Source organism: Pristis pectinata, chromosome 1 (genome assembly GCF_009764475.1).
Source record: "Pristis pectinata isolate sPriPec2 chromosome 1, sPriPec2.1.pri, whole genome shotgun sequence".
Taxonomy (NCBI): Eukaryota; Metazoa; Chordata; class Chondrichthyes; order Rhinopristiformes; family Pristidae; genus Pristis; species Pristis pectinata.
In genome coordinates this window covers 149,483,068-149,504,435 of record NC_067405.1, presented here as the reverse complement: position 1 = coordinate 149,504,435, position 21,368 = coordinate 149,483,068, and the positions used below count along the sequence as shown (strand labels likewise).

Genomic DNA, 21,368 nt, shown 5'->3' with positions numbered 1-21,368 from the left:
CCAGGCACATGTTACTTCTTTTATCCCTGATCAAAAAGAGGTGAGTCTCTATGCTTGAGCTTCTGAGATTCACTTTGCAAGAGTCTAAAGGAGGCACATTTGCAAATTATTACCTGCTGATTGGCTTATTAACAGCAGCAAATAAAAGTAAGGCAAGAGTAAGCAGTATAGCTATTTTGGGAGTGGCCATTGTTAGAGTGGGGGAGCTGAGGCTCTGGGGGAGAAGAGGTGAAGGTAAGTCTCCAATAAGTTTCTTTCTTTCATTTGGTGTTCCCTGTAGTGCAGAGTAGTGAGAATGGCTCCAGGGTCAGTTGTGTGCTCAGCTTATGAGATGTGGGAGTTCTGGGAGACCTCCTGTGTCCCTGATAACTACATCTGCACAAGGTGCATCCAGCTGTAGCTCCTTACAGACTGTGTTAGGGAACTGGGCTGCAGCTGGATGACCTTGGGCTCCTATGGGATAGCAAGAACTACAGGGGAAGCAGTCATGCTGAAGCTGTAGGAGGCAGGTAGCTGGGTGACTGTCGGGAGAAGGATGGAGAATAGTCAGAGTGCAGAGTACCCCTGTGGCTGTTCCCCTCAATAACAGGTATACTGCTGGGGGTGTGGTGGGGGGGAAGCTCTGGCACTGAGCCTGGTTGTGTGGTGCAGAAGGGAAGGGGGGGAGAAAGGGGATTCCATAGTTAGGGGGGCAGGTAGGAGATTCTGTGGATGTGAAAGAGACTCCTGGATGGTATGTTTTCTCTCTGGTGTCAAGGTCAGGGATGTCTCTGGGTGCACAGCATTCTGAAGGGGGACAGTGAACAGCCAGAGGTTGTGGTACATATTGGTACCAATAACAGGCAGGAAAAGAGATGAGGTCCTAAAGAGGGAATATGGGGAGTTAGGTAGGAAGCTGAAAAGCAGGACCTCAAGGGTAGTAATCTCTGGACTGCTGCCTGTGCCATGTGCCAGTGAGGGTAAGAAAAGCTGGCTGAGAAACTGGTGCAGGAGGTAGAGTTTCAGATTTGTTGATCATTGGGATCTCTTCTAGGGAAGGTATGACCTGTACATAAGGGACAGGTTACACCTGAACTGGAGGGGGACCAATATTTTTGAGGGCGGGTTTGCTGAAACTGTTGGGGAGGGTTTAAATTAGTTTGGCAGGGGGATAGGAACCAGAGTGATAGGTCAGAGCTTGGTTCATTTACTGTACAAGTAGATGCAGAGTGTAGAAAGACTGAGGAAGGATAGGCAGTTGAAAGGGCAAAATTGCAGTCAGTTGGATGGGCTGAAGTGTGTCTACTTTAATGCGGGAAGTATCAGGAACAAGGCTGATGAACTTGGAGCGTGGGTAAGTACGTGGAACTATGACGTGGTGGCCATTACAGAGACTTGGCTGTCGCAAGGGCAGGAATGGCTGCTGAATATTCCAGGGTTTAGGTGTTTCTACAGGGACAGAGGTGGGGGAGTGGCTTTGCTGATCAGGGACAGTATCACAGCTGTAGAAAGGGAGGATGTCCTGCAGGAATCATCCACTGAGTCAGTGTGGGTGGAAGTCAGAAACAGGAAGGGAGCATTCACTCCACTGGGAGTATTCTACAGACCCCCCAATAGCATCAGAGATGCTGAGGAGCAGATTGGGAGGCAGATTTTGGAGAGGTGCAAAAATAACAGGGCTGTTGTCATGGGTGATTTCAACTTCCCTAATATTGATTGGCACCTCCTTAGTGTATAGATGGGGTGGAGTTTGTTCAGTGTGTGCAGGAAGGATTCCTGACACAGTATGTGGACAGGCTGACTAGCGGAGAGGCCATACTGGACCTGGTACTAGGCAATGAGCCTGATCAGGTTTCAGATCTCAGTGGGAGAGCATTTTGGAGACTGACCATAACTCCTTGATAGAAGCAGATAATATGGGAAAGTATTTAACTGGGGGAGGGGGAATTATGATGCTATTAGGCAGGAACTTGGGAGCATAAGTTGGGAACAGATGTTCTTGGAAGTGCACAGTGGAAATGTGGAGGTTGTTTAAGGAATGGGGCTCTGGAATAGGTTTGTCCCATTGAGGCAGGGTAAGGATGGTAGAGTGACAGAACAGTGGTTGACACGAGATGTAGAATCTCTTCAAGAGGAAGAAAGAAGCTTACCTGAGGCTTAGAAAGCATAGATCATACAGGGCTCTGGAGAGTTGCAAGGTAGCCAGAAGTGAACTTAAGAATAGACTTAGGAGAGCTAGAAAGGGGCATGAGAAGTCCTTGGCAGGTAGGATCAAAGAAAACCCCAAGGTATTCATGTCTAGAACAAGAGGATGACGAGAGTGAGGGTAGGACCAATCAGGGATAAGAGGAAACATGTGCCTGGAGTCAGAAGAGGTAGGGTAGGTAATGAATACTTTGCTTCAGTAGTCACCAGAGAGACCTCGATGTTTGAGGGTGGCATACCATGCCTAGGGTATGTCGATCTGAGGAAAGAGGATGTGCTGGAACTATTGAAAAACATTAGGATAGGTAAGTCACTGGGGCTGGATGGGATATATCCAAGGTTACTACAGGAAGCTAGGGAAGAGATTGCTGTGCCTTTGGTGACTATCTTTGTGTCCTCACTGGCCACAGGAGTAGTGCCAGATGATTGGAGGTAGTAAATTTCCTTCCTTTCTTAAAGAAAGGGAGTAGGGATAACCCTGGGATTTACAGACCAGTGATTCTTACTTCAGTGGTGGGAAAATTACTGGAGAAGATCCTTGGAGACAGGATTTATGGGCATTTTGGGCATTTAGAGAAGCATAGTCTGATTAGGGACAGTTGGCATAGCTTTGTGAGGGGCAGGTTGTGCCTCTCAAGCCTGATTGAATTCTTTGAGGATGTGATATAGCACATTGATGAAGGTAGAGCAGTGGATGTGGTGAACATGGAGTTTAGTAAGGTGTGGATCCAAAACTGGCTTGCCCACAAAAGGCAAAGTAGTTGTTGATGGGTCATATTCTGCATGGAGGTCAGTGACCAGTAGTGTGCCTCTGGGATCCTTACTCCATGATTTTTGTTAAATGACCTGGATGAGGAAGTGGAGAGAAGGGTTAGAAAGTTTGCTGATGACAAAGGTTGGAGGTGTTGTGGATAATGTAGAGGGCTGACAGAGGTTACAGTGGGACATAGATGGGATACAAAACTGGGCTGAGAAGTGGCAGATGGCGTTCAACCCAGATAAGTGTGAAGTGGTTCACTTTGGTAGGTCAAATATGATGGCAGAGTATAGTTGTCATCATCATGGCTATCCCTCAAAGTCAAGAATGATGGTCTTTGTTCTGTTGATCTATTTATGGGCTCTCAAGTGGCTTATGAGTCAAGTGTTCATTGCATTCATGCCGGTTCTTGACTAGGAGCTTCCAGCCATCACATTGCCCTCCCCTGATCACTGAAAGACTTGAAAAGTAGCCCGAGGAGTGAAGATGCCTGTGCGTGTATTTGTTTAATGCATACTCGTTGCACTACAAAAAGTACTCTATACTTCACAAATCAACTGATTCTAATGGCAGAATATAGTATTAATGGTAAGACTCTTGGCAGTATGGAGGATCAGAGGGATCTTGAGGTCTGAGTCCATAGGACATTCAAAGCAGCTGCGCAGGTTGACTCTGTGGTTAAGAAGGCATAGTGTATTGTCCGTCATCAACTGTGGAACTGAATTTGGGAGCCAAGGGGTAATGTTGCAGCTATCTAGGACCCTAGTCAGACTGCACTTGGAATACTGTGCTCAGTTCTGGTCACCTTGCTACAGGAAGGATGTGGAAGCCATAGAATGGGTGCAGGGGAGATTTACAAGGATGCTGCCTGGATTGAGGAGCATGCCTTATGAAAGCAGGTTAAGGGAACTTGGCCTTTTCTCCTTGGAGCGACAAAGGATGAGAGGTGTATAAGATAAGAGGCATTGATCATGTGGATAGTCAGGTTTTTTCTAGAGGGCTGAAATGGTTTCCACAAGAGGATGCAGGTTTAAGGTGCTGGAGAGTAGGTACAGAGGAGATGTCAGGGGTAAGCTTTTTACTCAGTGGTGAGTGCATGGAATGGGCTGCCAGCAACAGTGGTAGAGGCAGGTATGACAGGTTTTAAGAGACTTTTGGATAGGTACATGGAGCTTAAAAATTGAGGGCTATGGGTAAGCCTAGTAATTTCTAAGGTAGGGAAATGTTTGGCACAACTTTGTGGGCTGAAGGGCCTGTATTAGAACATAGAACAATTACACACAATTCAGGCCCTTTGGCCCACAAAGCTGTGCTGAACATGTCCCTACCCTAGAAATTACTAGGCTTACCCATAGCCCTCTTTTACTCGACTCCATGTACTTATTTAACAGTCTCTTGAAAGACCCTATCGTATTAGCCTCCACCACTGTTTCTGGCAGCCCATTCCATGAACTCACCACTGAGTAAAAAAAAAACTTAGCCCTGACATCTTTATCTACTCCCCAGCACCTTAAATCTGTCCTCTTGTGGCTACCAATTCAGCCCTGGGGAAAAGCCTCTGACTATCTACACTATCAATACATCTCATCTTATACACCTCAATCAGGTCCCCCCTCATCCTCCATCTCTAAGGAGAAAGGGCAGAGTTCCCTCAACCTGCTTTCATAAGGCATGTTCTGCATTCCAGGCAGCATCCTTTATGGCTTCCACATCCTTCCTGTAGTGAGGTGACCAGAAGTGAGCACAATACTCCAAGTGGGGTCTGACCAGGGACCTATATAGCTGCAACAATACCTCACAGCTCCTAAATTCAATTCCCTGATTAATGAAGGACAATACACCATATGCTGCCTTAACCACAGACTCAACCTGCACAGCTGCTTTGAGTGTCCTATGGACTCAGACGCTAAGATCCCTCTGATCCTCCACACTGCCAAGAGTCCTAACATTAATACTATATTCTGCCATCATATTTGACCTACCAAAATGAACCACTTCACACTTATCTGGGTTGAACTGCATCTGCCACTTCTCAGCCCAACTCTGCATCCTATCTATGTCCCTCTGTAACCTCTGACACCCCTCCAAACTATCCATGTGTTATCTGCAAACTTACTAACCCACCCCTCCACTTCCTCATCCAGGTCATTTACAAAAATCACATTAAGGGTTCTGGTACACCACTGGTCACTGACCTCCACTCAGAATATGACCCTTCAACAACCACTCCTTGCCTTCTGTGGGCCAGCCAGTTCTGGATCCACACTGCAATGTCCCCTTGGATCCCATGTCTCCTCACCTTCTCCAAAGCCTCGCATAGCATATCTTATCAAACTCCTTACTGAAATCCATATACACTACATCTACTGCTCTCCCTTCATCAATGTGCTTAGTCACATCCTTAAAATTCAATCAGGCTCGTAAGGCAGGATCTGCTGTTGACAAAGCCATGCTGACTATTCCTAATCATATTATACCTCTCCGAATGTTCATTAAATCCTGCCTCTCAGGATCTTCTCCATCAGCTTACCAACCACTGAGGTAATACTCACTGGTCTATAATTTCCTGGGCTATCCCTACTCCCCTTGAATAAGGGAACAACATCCACAACCCTCCAACCTTCCAGAATCTCTCCCATCTCCATGGATGACACAAAGATCATCATCAGAGGCTCTGCAATCTCCTCCCTCACCTCCCACAGCCACCTGGGGTACATCTCATCTGGTCCCAGTGATTTATCCAACTTGATGCTTTCCAAAAGTTTCAGCACCACCTCTTTTCTAAGAGGTGCTGTAGGTTTTCTATGTTTCATAAGGTTCCTCATGGAAGACTCATTCCAAAAGTCAGGAGGCATAGGATCCAGGGAAACCTGGCTGTGTGGATTCAGAATTGGCTCACCCATAGAAGAGGGTGGTGGTAGATGGAGTGTATTCTGCCTGGAGGTCAGTGACCAGTGGTTTTCTGCAGGCTTCTGTTCTGGGACCCCTGCTCTTTGATTTTTATAAATGACTTGTATGAGGATGTGGAAGGGTGGATTAGTAAGTTTGCTGATAATACAAAGGTTGGTGGTGTTGGTAGTATAGAAGGTTGCTGTAGATTACAACAGGATATTAATAGATTGCAGAGCTGGGCTGAGAAGTGGCAGATGGAGTTCAACCTGGATAAGTGTGAAGTGATACACTTTGGGAGATCTAATTTGAAGGCAGAATACAAGGTTAATGGCAGAACTCCTATCAGTGTGGAGGGACAAGGATCTTGGGGTCCACGTCCATAGTTCCCTCAAGGTTGCCACGCAGGTCAATAGGGCTGTTAAGAAGGCCTATGGTGTGTTGGCCTTCACTAGTCAGGGTACTGTGTTCAAGAGCCGCCAGGTAATGTTGCAGCTCTATAAAACTCTGGTTAGACCACACTTGGAGTATTGTGTCCAGTTCTTGCTGCCTCATTATAGGAAGGATGTGGGAGCTTTGGAAAGGTGCAGAGGAGATTTACCAGGATGCTGCCTGGATTGGAGAACATAGAGGATAGGTTGAGAGAGCTAGGGCTTTTCTCTTTGGAGCGAAGGAGGATGAGATGTGACTTGATAGTTGTATAAGATAAGAGGCATAGATCGAGTGGACAGTCAGGGACTTTTTCCCCCAAGGTGAAAGTGGCTAACACAAGGGGGTGTAATTTTAAGGTTATTGGAGGAAGATATAAGGGGTATGTCAGAGGCAAGTTGTTTTTTTTATCAGTGGTGGGAGTGTGGAACGCACTGCTGGCAGAGGTGGTGGAGGCAGATAAATTAGGGACATTTAAGAGACTCTTAACCACATGAATGATAGAAAAACAGGGCTATGTGGGAGGGAAGGGTTAGATAGATCTTAAAGCAGGATAAATATCAGTATAACATCAGGGGCTGAAGGGCCTGTACTGTGTTGTAATGTTCTATGTTCTGGTATGGGCCCTTCAGCCCATGATGTTGTACTGACCTATTTAAACCTACTCCATGATCAATCTAACCCTTCCCCTCCTACACAGCCCATAACCCTCCATTTTTCTTATATCCACATCTAAGAGTCTATTAAATGTCCCTATTGTATCAGCCTCTACCACCACCCCTGGCAGTGGGTTCCAAGCACCCAACACTGTGTGGGGGGGGGGGGAACCTACCACTGATGTTCCTCCTGAACTTTCCTCCTCTCACCTTAAATGGATGTCCTCTGGTATTGGCCATTGCTGCCCTGGGAAAAAGGAGCTAGCTGTCCACTCTCTGTGCATCTCCAAGTTGCCTCTCATCCTCCTACATGCCAAAGACATGTTCTCTACTCCAGGCAGCATTCTGGTCAATCTCCTCTGCACCCTCTAAAGCTTCCACATCCTTCCTATAATGAGGCAACCAGAACTGAACACAATACTCCAAGTGTGGTCTAATCAGTTTTATAGAGCTGCAACATCACCTCGAAGCTCTTGAACCCAATCTGCCGATTAATGAAGGCCAACACCATATGCTGCCTTAACCACCCTATCAACTTGCACGGAAGGTTTGAGGGATCTGTGGACTTGAACCCCAAGGTCCCACTGTTCTGCCACACTGTTGAGAATCCTGTGATTAACCTCATACTCCACCTTTAAGTTCAATCTCCCGAAGTGTATCGCTTCACACTTTTCTGGATTGAACTCCATCTGCCACTTCTCTGCCCAACTCTGCATCCTGTCTGTATCCTGTTGTAACCTACAATAACATTTTACACTACCCACAATACCTCCAACCTTCATATCATCTGCAAACTTACTAACCAACCCCTCCACTTCCTCATCCGAATCATAAACAGCAGGGGTCCCTGAACAGATCCCTGTGGAACACCACTAGTCACAGACCTCCAGGCAGCATACGCTCCATCTACTACCACCCTCTGCCTTCTATGGGCAAGCCAATTCCAAGTTTCCACAGCTCATGCCTCATGACTTTCTGGATGAGTCTACTGTGGGGAACTTTGACAAATGCCTTACTGAAGTCCATATACACCACTCCACCTTCATCAATTCATTTTGTCACCTCCTTGAAAAACTCAATTAGGCTCATGAAGCACGAGCTGCCCTTCACAAAGCCACGCTGACTTTGTGCCACATGGGGGCTGAAGCACCTGCTGTGCTATAATGTTATGTTCTAATCCTTTGGGACCACTCCTGTGGCCAGGGAGGACACAAAGATTATCAATGCCCCAGCAATCTCTTCTCTCACTTCTCATAGTAACCTGGGGTATATCCTGTCCCACTCTAGGGACTTATCTATCCTCATGTTTTTTAGAAGCTCCAAAGCTACCTCTTTAAGCTTGACATGCTCCAGCACATCAGCCTGTTCTATGCTTAGTCATTGAAGTCCCTCTCCCTGATGAACACTAAAGTATTCATTAAGGACCTCCCTTACCTCCTCTGCCTCCAGGCACGTTTTCCCCCTTTATCCCCGAGTGGTTCCTTTCCCTGTCTCAATGGGACAAACCTATCCAGAACCCCATGCAAGTGGTCCCTAAACAACCTCCACATTTCTGCTGTGCATTTCCCTGAGAACATCTGTTCCCAATTTACTCTCCCAAGTTCCTGGCTAAGACCATCGTAATTAGCCCTCACCCAATTAAATACTTTCCTATATCAGCTGCTCCTATCCTTGTCCATGGCTTTGTACTGTTTTACTTTGTACTTCCTCAATGCAACGTGTAATGAATTGATCTGTACGAACAGTACGCAAGTCAAGTTTTCCATTGTACCTTGGTGCAAGTAACAATAATATTCCAATGCCTCAACAGGCCGGGTGAGTTTTCTGGGTGTTTGGAGCAGGCCTCATGGGGGTGGTAGGCATGTTGCAGTTATCAGGCAGCACCTACCTTGAGGCTCTCCACAGGATTTGTGACGTTGAACTTGTCCATGGTGTTGACAATGATAGCAGGAGTAGTGAGAAAGAAGAGGAGTAGGAAGAGCAGGATGTTGAGAATTGCGCAGCGGATCCACCAAGCACTACCCTGCACTGACAGGTTCTCCCTAACACAGTGAGAAAAGACATGACGAATGAATGAGGGTAACATGAACAAAAACAATGGCAGCTCCAGGTTCATCACAGGCTGAAGCTGAAAACCTACAGGCAGCAACATACTGCACATATACCCTCTAACCTCAGCTTATGTTAATGGCACTTTTGTCTGTAACTCTGCATTCTGATCGGGATCTTCCACTGATGTGGAAAACAGTCACATGTGAGATCACCAAATTCAGAAAGGTTTGCTGAGGTTTCACTTCAAGTTGAAACCTGCAGGAATCTGATGGACCCCACTCTACATCCAAGGGTCTGAAGAACATTCCAATTTCTTAGGAGGGTCAGTTACAATTTTTAATCAAATTTTAATGTCCTTGTGATTTTTTTAATTTCAAGGCTGGTAGAGGAAGTGTCTTGGACACTAGTCTTTAATATCCAGAGAATTGTATGGTCTTGGCAAGAACAGTCAGTACTAATCAACAAGCTTCAAAATCTGAGCATCTGCAACTGGAACCTCGCCTTCCCTATAGGGAGACCATAGTAACAACACCACCTCACTGACAATCAACACAGGCACACCTCAAGGCTGAAGTGCTCACTGCTCTACTCTACACATGACTGTGGCTAGAGACAACTCAAACGCCAATGACACCACTGTTGGCAGAATCTCAGATGGCGATGAGGTGGTGTACAGGAGTGAGATAGATCGGCTGCTTGAGTGGGTTGCAACAACCTCACACTCATTGTAGGATCGCAAGAGGCTGCAGAAGGGTGTAGACTCAGCCAGCTCCATCACAGGTACAACCCTCCCCACCATCGAGGACATCTTCAAGAGGTGGTGCCTCAAGGTGGCATCCATCATCAAGGACCCTCACCACCCAGGACATGCCTCTTTCACATTACCACCATTGGGGAGGAGGTACAGGAGTCTGAAATGTTGAGTGTGGATCTTCAGGAACAGCTTCTTCCTGTCCACCATCAGATTCTGAACAGTCCATGAACCCATGAGCACAAACTTGTTATTCCTCTTTTGCACTATTTATCTATTTTTGTAACTTATAGTAATTATGTCTGCTGTACTGTACAGCTGCTGCAAAACAACAAATTTCACAACATACGTCAGTGATATTAAACCTGATTGAGTGGGAGGTAGTGGACGGAGGGAGTGAAGGAGAGCGAAAGGGAGAGGTGATGAGGCAGATTGACTCCATACCCACTGAAGTGGTTGACCCTAACTACCCCCTACTTCAGTGTGACCACCTGGAGTAGTGTGTGCAGTTTTGGTCTCTGCATCAGAGGAAGAAAGTTCTTGCTGTAGATAGAGCTGTGAAGATTCACCAGACTGATTCCTGGAATGGTGGGACTGATGTATGAAGAGAGCCTGGATTAAATAGGCTGATATTCACTAGAGTTTAGAAAATTGACAATGGATTTCATAGAAACCTGCAAAATTCAAACAGGACTGGGCAGATTGGATGAAGATGTCTTGGTGAAGCAGCCAGCATAATCAAAGACCCCACCCACCCGGGACATTCTCTCTTCTCTCCTCTTCCATCGGGTAGAAGATACAGGTTGGAGGGCATGTACCACCAGACTTAAGGACAGCTTCTACCCCACTGTGATAAGACTATTGAACGGATCCTTTATACAATGAGATGGACTATGACCTCACGATCTACCTTGTTGTGACCTTGCACCTTATTGCACTGCACTTTCTCTATAGCTGTTACTGTTTTTACCTGTACTACATCAATGCACTCAATGTAACTGCACTATGTAATGAATTGGTTTGTAAGACAAGCTTTTCACTATACTTCAGTACAAGTGACAATAATATACCAATACCTAGGAAGGATCCTCCCAATGGCTGGGGAGTATAGGAATAGGGGTCACAGCTGAAGGGTATGGGATAGGCCATTTAAAACTGAGATGAGGAGAAACCTCTCCCAGAGAATGGTGAATCTGTGGAACCTTCTACCACAGAAAACAAGCCAAATCATTACATTTGTTTAAGCTGGATGATCTTCTCAGAGAGGGGAGAGGGGAGAATTCTGGAACGGTGGACTGTATTTAGCTGGTCAGCCATGATCATATGGAATGGTGGGATAAGCTCAAAGGGCTGAATGTTAGCCCTTTGAGATAATATAAAGCAATGTTAGCCTTTTAATCCACTTTTCTAGAAAGAATAAATATGCATAATACTATTTTTGATTATTTATTCAAGGGCTGAGCCATTGCTGACAGTGCTAGCATTTATTGTCCATCCTTGGGTGCCTTGTACTGAGTATTGATGAAACAACTGAGTCAAAACATCAGTTCTGTTCTCTTTCCACAGACAGCTTCATCTGCTGAGAATCTCCAGCACTCTTTTTATTCTAGATTTGCAGCATAGATGCAGTATTGAGCAATCCAATACCAGAGGGCATGCATTTAAGATGAGAGGGGTTAGGTTCAGAACAGACGTCAGGGGTACGTTTTTTACTGAGAGTGGTGGATGCCTGGAATGTGTTGTCTGATAGGGTGGTGAAGGCAAATTCATTGGGAGGTTTTAAGAGTGGCTTGGATGGGCACATGAATGAAAGGAAAGTAGAGGGATATGGACATTCTGTAGGTAGAAAGGATTAGCTATATCGGTAGAACATTGTGGGCCGAAGGTTCTGTTCTATGTTCATCCAACATCTCTGTTCATCCTATTCTAGAGTTTTATCATTTCTGATTTAATCTTATTACATTCTTATATATAAATTGCTTTGCTGCTAGCATTAAGGCACCAACATCTGCCATGCCTTCCCTAAACCACTCTCTCCTCCTCTGGGGTTATCCTTACAACCCACCTCAGCCCAGCTACTGGTCACATATCCTATTACCCTTTTGACAAAGAATTAATTTTAGTTGGATGGAATCTCCATTAGCAACCCTACAGAATTTTTCTACATTTGAGGCATGTTGTAAAGTTGAGATATTGAAGGCAGCATGTGCTGCAATATCTGTTGCTATTGTCTGAGATATTCCTTGCTCATTAATTATCAACATGAAACTTTATGGTTGGGTAATCAAGGGACATGGGTTGGTGCAGAAAAGTGGCATTGAGGTAAAAGATCAGCCATGGCGAAGGGGCAGAGGGACCTATTCCTGCTTCTATCGCTTATGATACTGACAAGACTTTGAGGCAGAGTAGGACTTGCCTCATTCACTGCTCTGACTTTTAGGTAATGGAATGCTGCTGAGAGACACAGTAGAAATATTAAACACTTCCCCACTACTGCTTACTTTGTTACTGATAACCTGAATTTCAGACCTTCCAAGAACAACTCACCAGATAATGTCACTTGGTCCTGGGGCATATCGAACATCCCATCTGTAAGACTTAACGACAGTAGTAATGCTGGACTGTTGTGGCCGATACCGACACTGACTGTGCTGGTAATCCTTCACAATCCTGAAAAAGGGCACGTGTACGACAACCAGAGAGTGAGAAATGTGAGGGAGTGATACAGATAGGGGGCGATTGGCCAGCTGTTACCTTAGGTAAAAGGACAAGCATGCCTTTACTGCTATTTAGTTATGTTGTAGCTGGAAAACAGAGGGTTATTACTAAACTTTAATAAAACACTGGTCAAGTTCTGTCCAAGTGCCCAATCCTGGACACCAACGTTCATGAAGCATATTAATGCTCAGAGTTCTGAGGTCAGTGCTGAAAGTTATCATTGGGACTGTCATAGAATTATACAACACTAAAATAGGCCCTTCAGCCCAAATCGTCCATGCCGACCAAGGTGCCTTCTTGAGCTAGCCCCATTCAACTGCATTTGGCCATATTCCTCTATGACTGCAGGATGGGAAAGTTTTAGAGTCATACAGGACATGAATGGACCCTTCAGCTCAACTTAAACATGCTGACCAAGATATCTGTCTGAGCTAGTCCCATTTGTCTGCAGTTGGTCATATCCCTCTAGGTTTTTTTAAATCCATTTACCTGTCCAAATGTCTTTTAAACATCTGTAGTTGTACCCACCTCTGCCACTTCCTCTGGCAGCTTGTTTCATATACCCACCGCCCTCTGTGTGAAAAGGTTGCCCTCCAGGTCCCTCTTACCTTAAACCTAAGATTTCTAATTTTAAACTTCCCTACCCTGTGACCATTCACCTTATCGAAGCCCCTCGTGATATTATAAACCTCTGAAGGCATCCCTCAGCCTCCTATGCTCAGGCCACCTATATTGTCATCCAAATTATTGATGCATATTACAAAGAAGAGGTGTCAGCACTGATTGTTATGGAACACCACTGTTCACAGACCTCCAGTCAGAAAAACTGCTCTACCACCACCCTCTCTTCTATGACCAAGCTAGTTTTAGATCCCATGTGACTTAATCTTCTGGACCAGCCTAGCATTCTGCTCCCAACACTTCTTATACACTTGACAGACCTCCCCATCATTAGTTCCCTATATCTGTCATATGTTTCTTCTTTTCTCTTTATCCAACCCTCAATATCCCTCGACATCCAGGGTCAGCAGTGTATCTCTAATATAAGTGCAAATGTGGCACAACACTGGTTAAAGTTCATAACATGCTGGTTAGTGTAACATCTGTGCTTTGTGTATGGTCAGTGGCCATTAGTACGCCACTAACTAGTACCACCTGGTTAGTGTTCTTAGTCCATTTTCGCTATCAGCCATGATTGAATGGCAATGGGGCAAATGGCCTAATTCTGCTCTGATAAGGTCTTTCAGATCGTGAGTGGTGGTAGCTTGTTGGTTAATATTGGGTCATTCTTTGTGTCCATCCCTTTGGTTTGTGTGGAGTCAGTGACTGCTGGTGATAGTGCAGGGTTTGAGCTATTTATTTTGGAGTGCTGGTTAATGTAGAGTTGGTGCTGGTTAGAGTGGGGTTGGTGCTGGTTTGGTGTGAGATTGCTGTTGATTAGGTTGGAACCAGTGATGATTATTTTGAGTTGGTGCTGTTAGTGTGGGGTTGGTGTCTTATAATGTGGGCTCAGAGTTAAAACATTGCTGATAACCAAAAAGGGAAGAGTCAATCCTATGCTCAACCCCTCTGGTGACACTCACACAGCTGTCATCCGCTCATCCTGGAAGGTCACAAAACTCATTCCCAGCCGTTTCAGGGTGATCCGATTGCGCTCAGCATTGAACTCATCTGTGAGCTTCTCTTCCAGTTCACTGTAGTATTGCTCTGCATCCACCTGCAAAAGAAATGAAGGCTTTTGGTGAACAAACTGAGCATAATTGGCCATGCACATTATACTTGCGTGTCACTTTCAGGGTGAGCCTGCCACATAACATAGGGAGTGTAAATGCTCTCCTCAGGCTGCTAACCATCCTTCATCTGGATTTTCCAGTTCTCAGGCAGGGCTTGAGGTAACATTGAAGCTGTTGTACAGTCAGCCAGAGACCATATCTTCCAATTTATGACATTAAACCAGCCTGTCCTTGCACTACTGCTGGGAGCAAGGAATCTCACAGCCTATATCACAAGCAAGTTATGGTAATAGTGCTCCAGCTCCACCGATGATTGGTGGAAAACCTGGACAACCAAGTGGTGGGAAGCTGAGGAGGGAAAATCATTTCTGGCTTAATCTGAGTGTGTGGGGGTGGGTGGTGGAGAATCAGGGGCCATGGCTGGTTTGGGTGGGGGGTGGGGCGGGGAGGGATCGGGGGCTTTAAACAACATCCTTCAATCTTTTCCTCTTTCCACCTGGTTAACTTTGCCCATGAGCTTGGAACAGAGTGTCTGCTTTAGGAGTCTGCTCTCAGGCATGAGAGTGCCGTCCTGCCCAAGGGAGCCGACTGATTATCATTAGATCTTCACTGCTGGGGATGTTGGCTTAGCTGAGGATACATTGGTTTGATTTTTCCTGCCAGTGGATTTGGAGGAGTTTGCAGTGGCAGTTTTAGGGAACTGCTCCGGTGCCTCGAGATGCCTCCTGTATGCAGTTCCAGAAGAAGTCTCTCCAGGGTGAGACTAGAACTAAAGGTCATAGGTTTAGGGTGAAAGGTGAAATATTTAAGGGGAATCAGAGGGGGATCTTCTTCACTCAGAGGGTGGCATGAGTGTGGAATGAGCTGAAATGATGGATGCGGGTTCAATTGTAACATTAAGAGAAGTTTGGATAGGTACACGGATGGGAGGGGTTTGGAGGGCTATGGTCCAGATGCAGGTAGATGGGAATAGGCAGAAAACCAGACTGGCATGGACTAGATGAGCTGAAGGACCTAGTCCTGCACTGTAGTGTTCCACAACTCTAAAACAGGAGAGCAGAGATCACTGCTGCCTGGTACATCAGAAGTTTGGTAATGGATCTTCAAACACCCTGGTCCTCAGTTGTCCCAGTGCTGTGCTGGTGTACAAACACTGATAGGACATAGAACAGTACAGCACAGGAACAAGCCCATTGGCCCACTATGTCAGCCAAGCATGATGCCAAATTAAACTAATCCCTTCTGCCTGCACACAGTCCATGTCCCTCCATTCACTGCATATTCATGTTCTTATCTAAAAGCCTATTAAACACCTTGAGCATATCTGCTTCCACCACCACCCCTGGCAGCCTGTTCCAGTACCTCTCAGTTTCTGAGTAAAATACTTAACCCACACATCCCCTTTAAACTTTCCCCCTCTCACCTTAAGCCTCTAGTATTTGACATTTCTACTCTGGTAAAAGACTCTGATTATCTACCCTATCTCTGCCTCTCATAATATATAAACTTCTATCAGGTCTCCCCTCAGCTTTCCACACTCCAGAGAGAACAACCCAGGTTTGTCTGACCTCTCCTTATAGCTCATGCCCTCTAATCCAGGCAGCATCCTGGTAAATCACTTCTGCATCCTCTCCAAAGCCCCCACATCCTTCCTAATGGGGTGACCAGAACTGAATGCAATACTCCAAGAGCAGCCCAACCAAAGTTTTACACTGTATAGCTGCAACATGACTTCCTGGTTTGATTTCCCAAAATGCAACACCTCCACTTATCTGAGTTAAACTGCTCTGCCCGGGACCACAAGAAACTGCAGAGAGAGACAGCCCATTGCCTTGGTGAAGCAGCCAGCATAATCAAAGACCCCACCCACCCAGGTCATTCTCTCTTTTATCCTCTCCCATCAGGCAGAAGATACAGGAGCCTGAGGGCACGTACCACCAGGCTCAAGGACTATCACTTTATCCCATGGTGATAAGACTATTGAACAATTCCCTCATACAATAAAATGGACTCTTGACCCCCACAATCTACCTTATGACCTTGCACCTTATTATCTACCTGCACTGTATTTCCCTGTAGCTGTGACACTTTACTCTGCATTGTTATTGTTTTTACCCTGTACTACCTCAATGTAATGAATTGATCTGTATGAACAGTATGTAAGACAAGTTTTTCACTGTACCTCAGTACAAGTGACAACAATATACCAATACCCCCTTCTCTTCAGGTTTGGTCAATGATCCACAGTTGAGTTGCCTTACCTCCTTCCAGTCTCTGCCATACTAAACATCTGCCCATCTCCAACACTTCTCTCAATCCCACCTCGCATCTGTTTACCTATGTCTGATCCTACTCCAGCTCCAACCAATCAATCCATCGCCATCCCTCCTTTCAATATCTATTTACTTTAGAAGGATGACATTTGTATCCTTCCCACCTGTTCAAATCCACAGCAGTCACAGCAGCAGATCCGAGCTAGTGGGTGGGTCTTGATCATTATTTTTCCTTCCTTTTGGGCCTTGGCTGTGAAATATAGACGGCCCTTCATTGCCTTTCGTCTGTGGGAGGAACACAAAAGTTACAAGCACATGAGCACCATGGCAGGAATTGCAGATAACTATTCCCCACTCATCCTGAAGGTTTGTGGGTAGTCTGATTTACAGACAATTATAAAGTTATCCAAAGATATTTTTCAATATTTCATTATTTAAAAAGTTATTAAATATTTAAAAATGTTGTAATATTTCATTATATTTAGTCATACAGTCAGAGCAATACAGCATGGACACAGGCCCTTTGGCCCAACCAATCCATGCTGACCATGGTGCCCACCCAGCTAGTCCCAATTTCCTGCATTCGGCCCATATCCCTCCAAGCCCCACCCATCCGTGTACCTATCAGCTTAAATGATCCTGTTGTACCTGCCTCACCCACTCCCTCTGGCAGCTCGTTCACCCAAGTCACCAGTCAGTCAGAGTCAGCACAAAGTTCATCTTGGGATCCAAAGGTACGTTTATAAGTACATTGAAAGGAAAAGACAAGCAAGTGCAAATGTAGGCCCTTTAAAAGCAGAGACAGGAACATTTATATTGGGAAATAATAAATTGCAGAGGAATTAATCAATCATGTTGCACCCGTCCTCATGGAGGACATGCAAAAACTGCTGGATGTATTAGAGAATCAAGGGTCAAGTGAGGACAGAGTGCTGAGGGAACTATGAATTAGTAAAAAAAAAGTACAAAAGTTGGTGAGCTTGAAAACTGATAAATCCCGATGACCTGATGACCTTCATCCCAGAGTTTTGAAATGGTAGCTCTCGAAATAGTCGATGCTCTGATTGTCACTTTCCAGGGTTCTGTAGATCCTGGAATTGTTCCTGTGGACTGGAGGGCAGCAAACATTACTCCACTGGTTTTGCAAGGAGGAAGAGAGAAAAAACAGGGAACAACTGACTGTCAGCCTCACATCAGTGGTTGGAAAAATGCTGGAATCTATAATAATGAATATTATAAAACATCCTGTAAAAATTAAAGGGATGAGCAGAGTCAACATGGGCTTATTAAAGTAAATCATAGTTGACTAATCTGCTGAAGTTCTTTGACAATGTGTCATATAGTCACAGAGAGTCAAAGAGACATACAGCATGGAAGAAGGTCCTTGGGCCCGTTATATCCATGCTACCATCAAGAGAGCAGGGCTCATCCACTGAGACAATATGGGTAGAGTTAAAAAATAAGAAAGGAGTAATCACTGTGATGGGTTATACCAAAGGCCTCCCAATAGCCACCGGGAGAGAGAGGAACAGATATGTTAACAGATTATGGAAAGATGTAAAAGTAACAGGGTTGTTGTAGTAGGTGACTTTAACTTCCTCAATATTGACTGGGATTTCCTTAGCGCAAGAGGCTTAGGTGGGGAAGAAGGTTTCTTGAAACAGTACAACTAGAGGGGGAACCATACTGGACTTTGTTTTGGGAAATAAGCCTGGTCAGGTGACTGGCCTTTCAGTGGGAGAGCATTTTGAGAACGGTGATAAGATAAGGTAAGATATCTATTTATTGGTCACATGTACATAGAGACACACAGTGAAATGCATCTTTTTGTATTACTAAGAACGTGCTGGGGGCAGCCCGCAAGTGTCACCACGCTTCTGGCACCAACATAGCATACCCACAACTTCCTAACCTGTATGTCTTTGGAATGTAAGAGGGAAACAGAACACCCGGAGGAAACCCACACAAACACATGGGGAGTACATACAAACTCCTTAAAGATAGCGGCCGGAATTGAACCCAGGTCGCTGGCACTGTAATAGCATTATGCTAACCACTACACTACCGTGCACAACTCCTTCAGTTTTAAGATAACTGAATAAGGATAAGTCTGGGCCTTGTGGGAAAATACTAAATTGGGGGAGGGCAAGTTACGACATTATTAAACAGGAGCTAGGGGGAGTTAATTGGGAGCAGCTGTTATCAGGCAAGTCCACACCTGACAGGAGATGTTTAAAGACCAGCATGTTCCAGTAAGGAGCAAGGACAAGGATGGCAAGGTAAGAGAACCTTGGTTAATGAGAGAGGCTCTGAAAAGGAAAAAGGAAGGTATGTAAGGTTCAGGAAGGTGAAATCAGACAGGGCCTTTGAAGAAAATAGAGCTGGCAGGAAAGAGCTGAAGCAGGGGATTAGGAAAGCCAAAAGGGGCCATGAAATGTCCTTAGCAAATAGAATTAAAGAGAATCCTAAGGCATTTTATAAATACATTAAAAACAAGAGGATAACTAGGGATAGGGTAGGATCACAAGGATAAAGGAGGGAATTTATGCTTGGAGTCACAGGATGTAGGTGAGGTACTAAGCGAGTACTCTGCATCGGTATACACCAAGGAGAAGGACACAGAGGACAGTGAGGGCAGTGTGGGGCATGATAATGTGCTAGATCAGGAAGGAGGTGTTGGATAAGTCCCCAGTGCCTGATGGGATATATTCCAGGTTATTGAAAGAGGCAAGAGATGAGAGTGCTGGGGCCTTGCCCAAGATCTTTGTATCCTCACCAGCAACGGGTGAGGTCCCAGAGGACTGGAGAGTAGGCAATGTTGCTCTTTTGTTCAAGAAGGAAAATAGGGAATAATCCAGGAAAATTTTAGGCCAGTGAACATCACTCAGTGGAAGGGCAGCTATTGAAGAGGATCCTTAGGGATGGAATTTATCCACATTTGCAAAAACATGGCCTGATTAGGGACAGTCAGCATAGCTTTGTGCAGAGCAGGTCATGTCTTACAGACTTGGTTGAGTTTTTTGAGGTGGTAATAAAGGTGATTGATGAGGGTAGGGCAGTGGATGTTGTCTACATGGACTTTAGTGAGGCATTTGATAAGGTCCCTCATGGTAGGCTGATCCATAAGGTTAAGATGCATGGGATCCACAGTGACCTGGTAGTTTCAATTCAGAATTGGCTTGCCCATAGAAGACAGAGGGTAGTGGTGGAAGGGTGTTATTCTGTCTGGAGGTCCGTGACCAGTAGTGTTCTGCAGGGATCAGTGCTCTGTTGTTTGTGATGTACATAGATGACTTGGATGAAAATGTAGATGGATGGGTTAGTAAGTTTGCAGATGACACACAAATGGGTGGAGTTGTGGACAGTGCAGAGGGCAGTCTACACTGAATACAGTCTACAGCAGAATATAGATCAGTCACAAATATGGGTGGAGAAATGGCAGATGGATTTTAATCTGAGCAAGTATGAGGTGTTGCACTTTGGGAAGTCAAATGTAATGGGAATATCCCAGCTAATGAAGGCAAGCCTTCTTAGCCACCTCATCTACCTGTGCAAAGATCCTTGGACATTTACGCCAAGGTCTCTCTGTTTCACAGTACTTTCTAGGGTCCTATCATTCACTGTGACTAGTGGAATAGATAAGACTGAACCAATGGATGTGGTCTATTTGGATTTTTGGCAGGCTTTCGAACAAGTCCCACACAGGAAATTTGCCAATGAATTTGGGCATCTGATACTGATCTGGATTGAACTAGACAGAAAACAAAGAGTGAGCAACTAGCTATGTGAGTGGGCAAGAACATGGCAGATAGAACATAATGTGGAAAAATGTGAGGTCATTCACTGTGACGTAAAAAAACAAAAGTATTTTGTTAAGTGGCGAGAGATTGGGTAATGCTGATGTTCAAAGGGATCAAGAGTGTTTGTACCCATGACACAGAAGGGCAGCATGCAGGTGCAGCAAGTGGTCAGGAGGGCAAATAGTAAGTTAGCATTTATTACGAGAGGAGACACGAGACTGCAGATACTGGAATCTGGAGCAAAAAACAAGCTGCAGGAGGAACTCAGTGGGTCAGGTAGCATCTATAACTGAAATGGATAGTTGACATTTTGGGTTGAGACCCTTCATCTGGATGCGTTTGATTAGAGGAATATTGAAACTTTATTCCAAGTGTAGAAGTCTTGATTGAGACCACACCTGGAGTTTTGAGTCTAGTTTTGGTTTCCTTGTACTTGTCATAGAGAGATTACTTGCATAAAGTATGTACTTGCCATAGAGAGAGTGTTGTGAAAATTCACTAGATTAGTTCCAGCGATGGAAGGTTTGGATAGATAGCCAGTGTCTGTTTCTCAGGGTGGGGGAGTCTAAAACAGGAGGGCATAGGCTTAAGGTGAGAGGGAGGGGGCTTAAAGGGGATCTGAGGGGTAGTTGGTATCTGGAATGAGCTGCCAGAGGTGGTGGAGGCAGGAACAGTAACAACATTTAAGAGGCATCTGGACAGATACCTGAATGAGCAGGGCATTGAGGGATATGGAATGAATGCAGGCAGGTACAATTAGTATAGATAAGCACCATGGCCAGCATTGACACAGTGGGCTGAAGGGCCTGTTTCTATGCTGTACAACTCTATGACTCTCTGACTGTAAATGGGAATAGCGTAGTGAGGCACCACAGTCAGCATGGCCATTGGGCTGAGGGGCCCATTCGTGTGCTGTACAGCTCTCTGACCTGCCTTTTCCTTCCCACATTACTCCCAGCAGGCAGGGCATTAGGATCAGCATTTGTGGTGCAGTTGGATGGGGAGGAGGAGAAAGGGAGAATAGGAATAACTTCCAGAGCAAATGGAGAAGGCGGACAACAAAAGGTGGAGACAGTTCACATCTGTTGGATGTTGGCAAGGGGAACCATCAGCTCTTTTCCCCAAA

General features: G+C 45.3%; 1 protein-coding gene across 3 annotated transcripts in view; it reads right to left on the bottom strand.

Annotated features, from left to right (window-relative positions):
- Positions 1 to 21,368, bottom strand: part of tmem63c (transmembrane protein 63C) — a 191,297-nt gene that overhangs the window by 58,689 nt on the left and 111,240 nt on the right. For all 3 annotated transcript variants that reach the window (XM_052030866.1, XM_052030877.1, XM_052030855.1), the window contains exons 12-15: positions 16,607 to 16,727; positions 14,020 to 14,153; positions 12,266 to 12,388; positions 8,804 to 8,957 (exon numbers count right to left, since the gene is read on the bottom strand). In XM_052030866.1, coding sequence (XP_051886826.1) covers positions 8,804 to 8,957; positions 12,266 to 12,388; positions 14,020 to 14,153; positions 16,607 to 16,727 — 532 coding nt within the window. The remainder of the gene's footprint in view (positions 1 to 8,803; positions 8,958 to 12,265; positions 12,389 to 14,019; positions 14,154 to 16,606; positions 16,728 to 21,368) is intronic.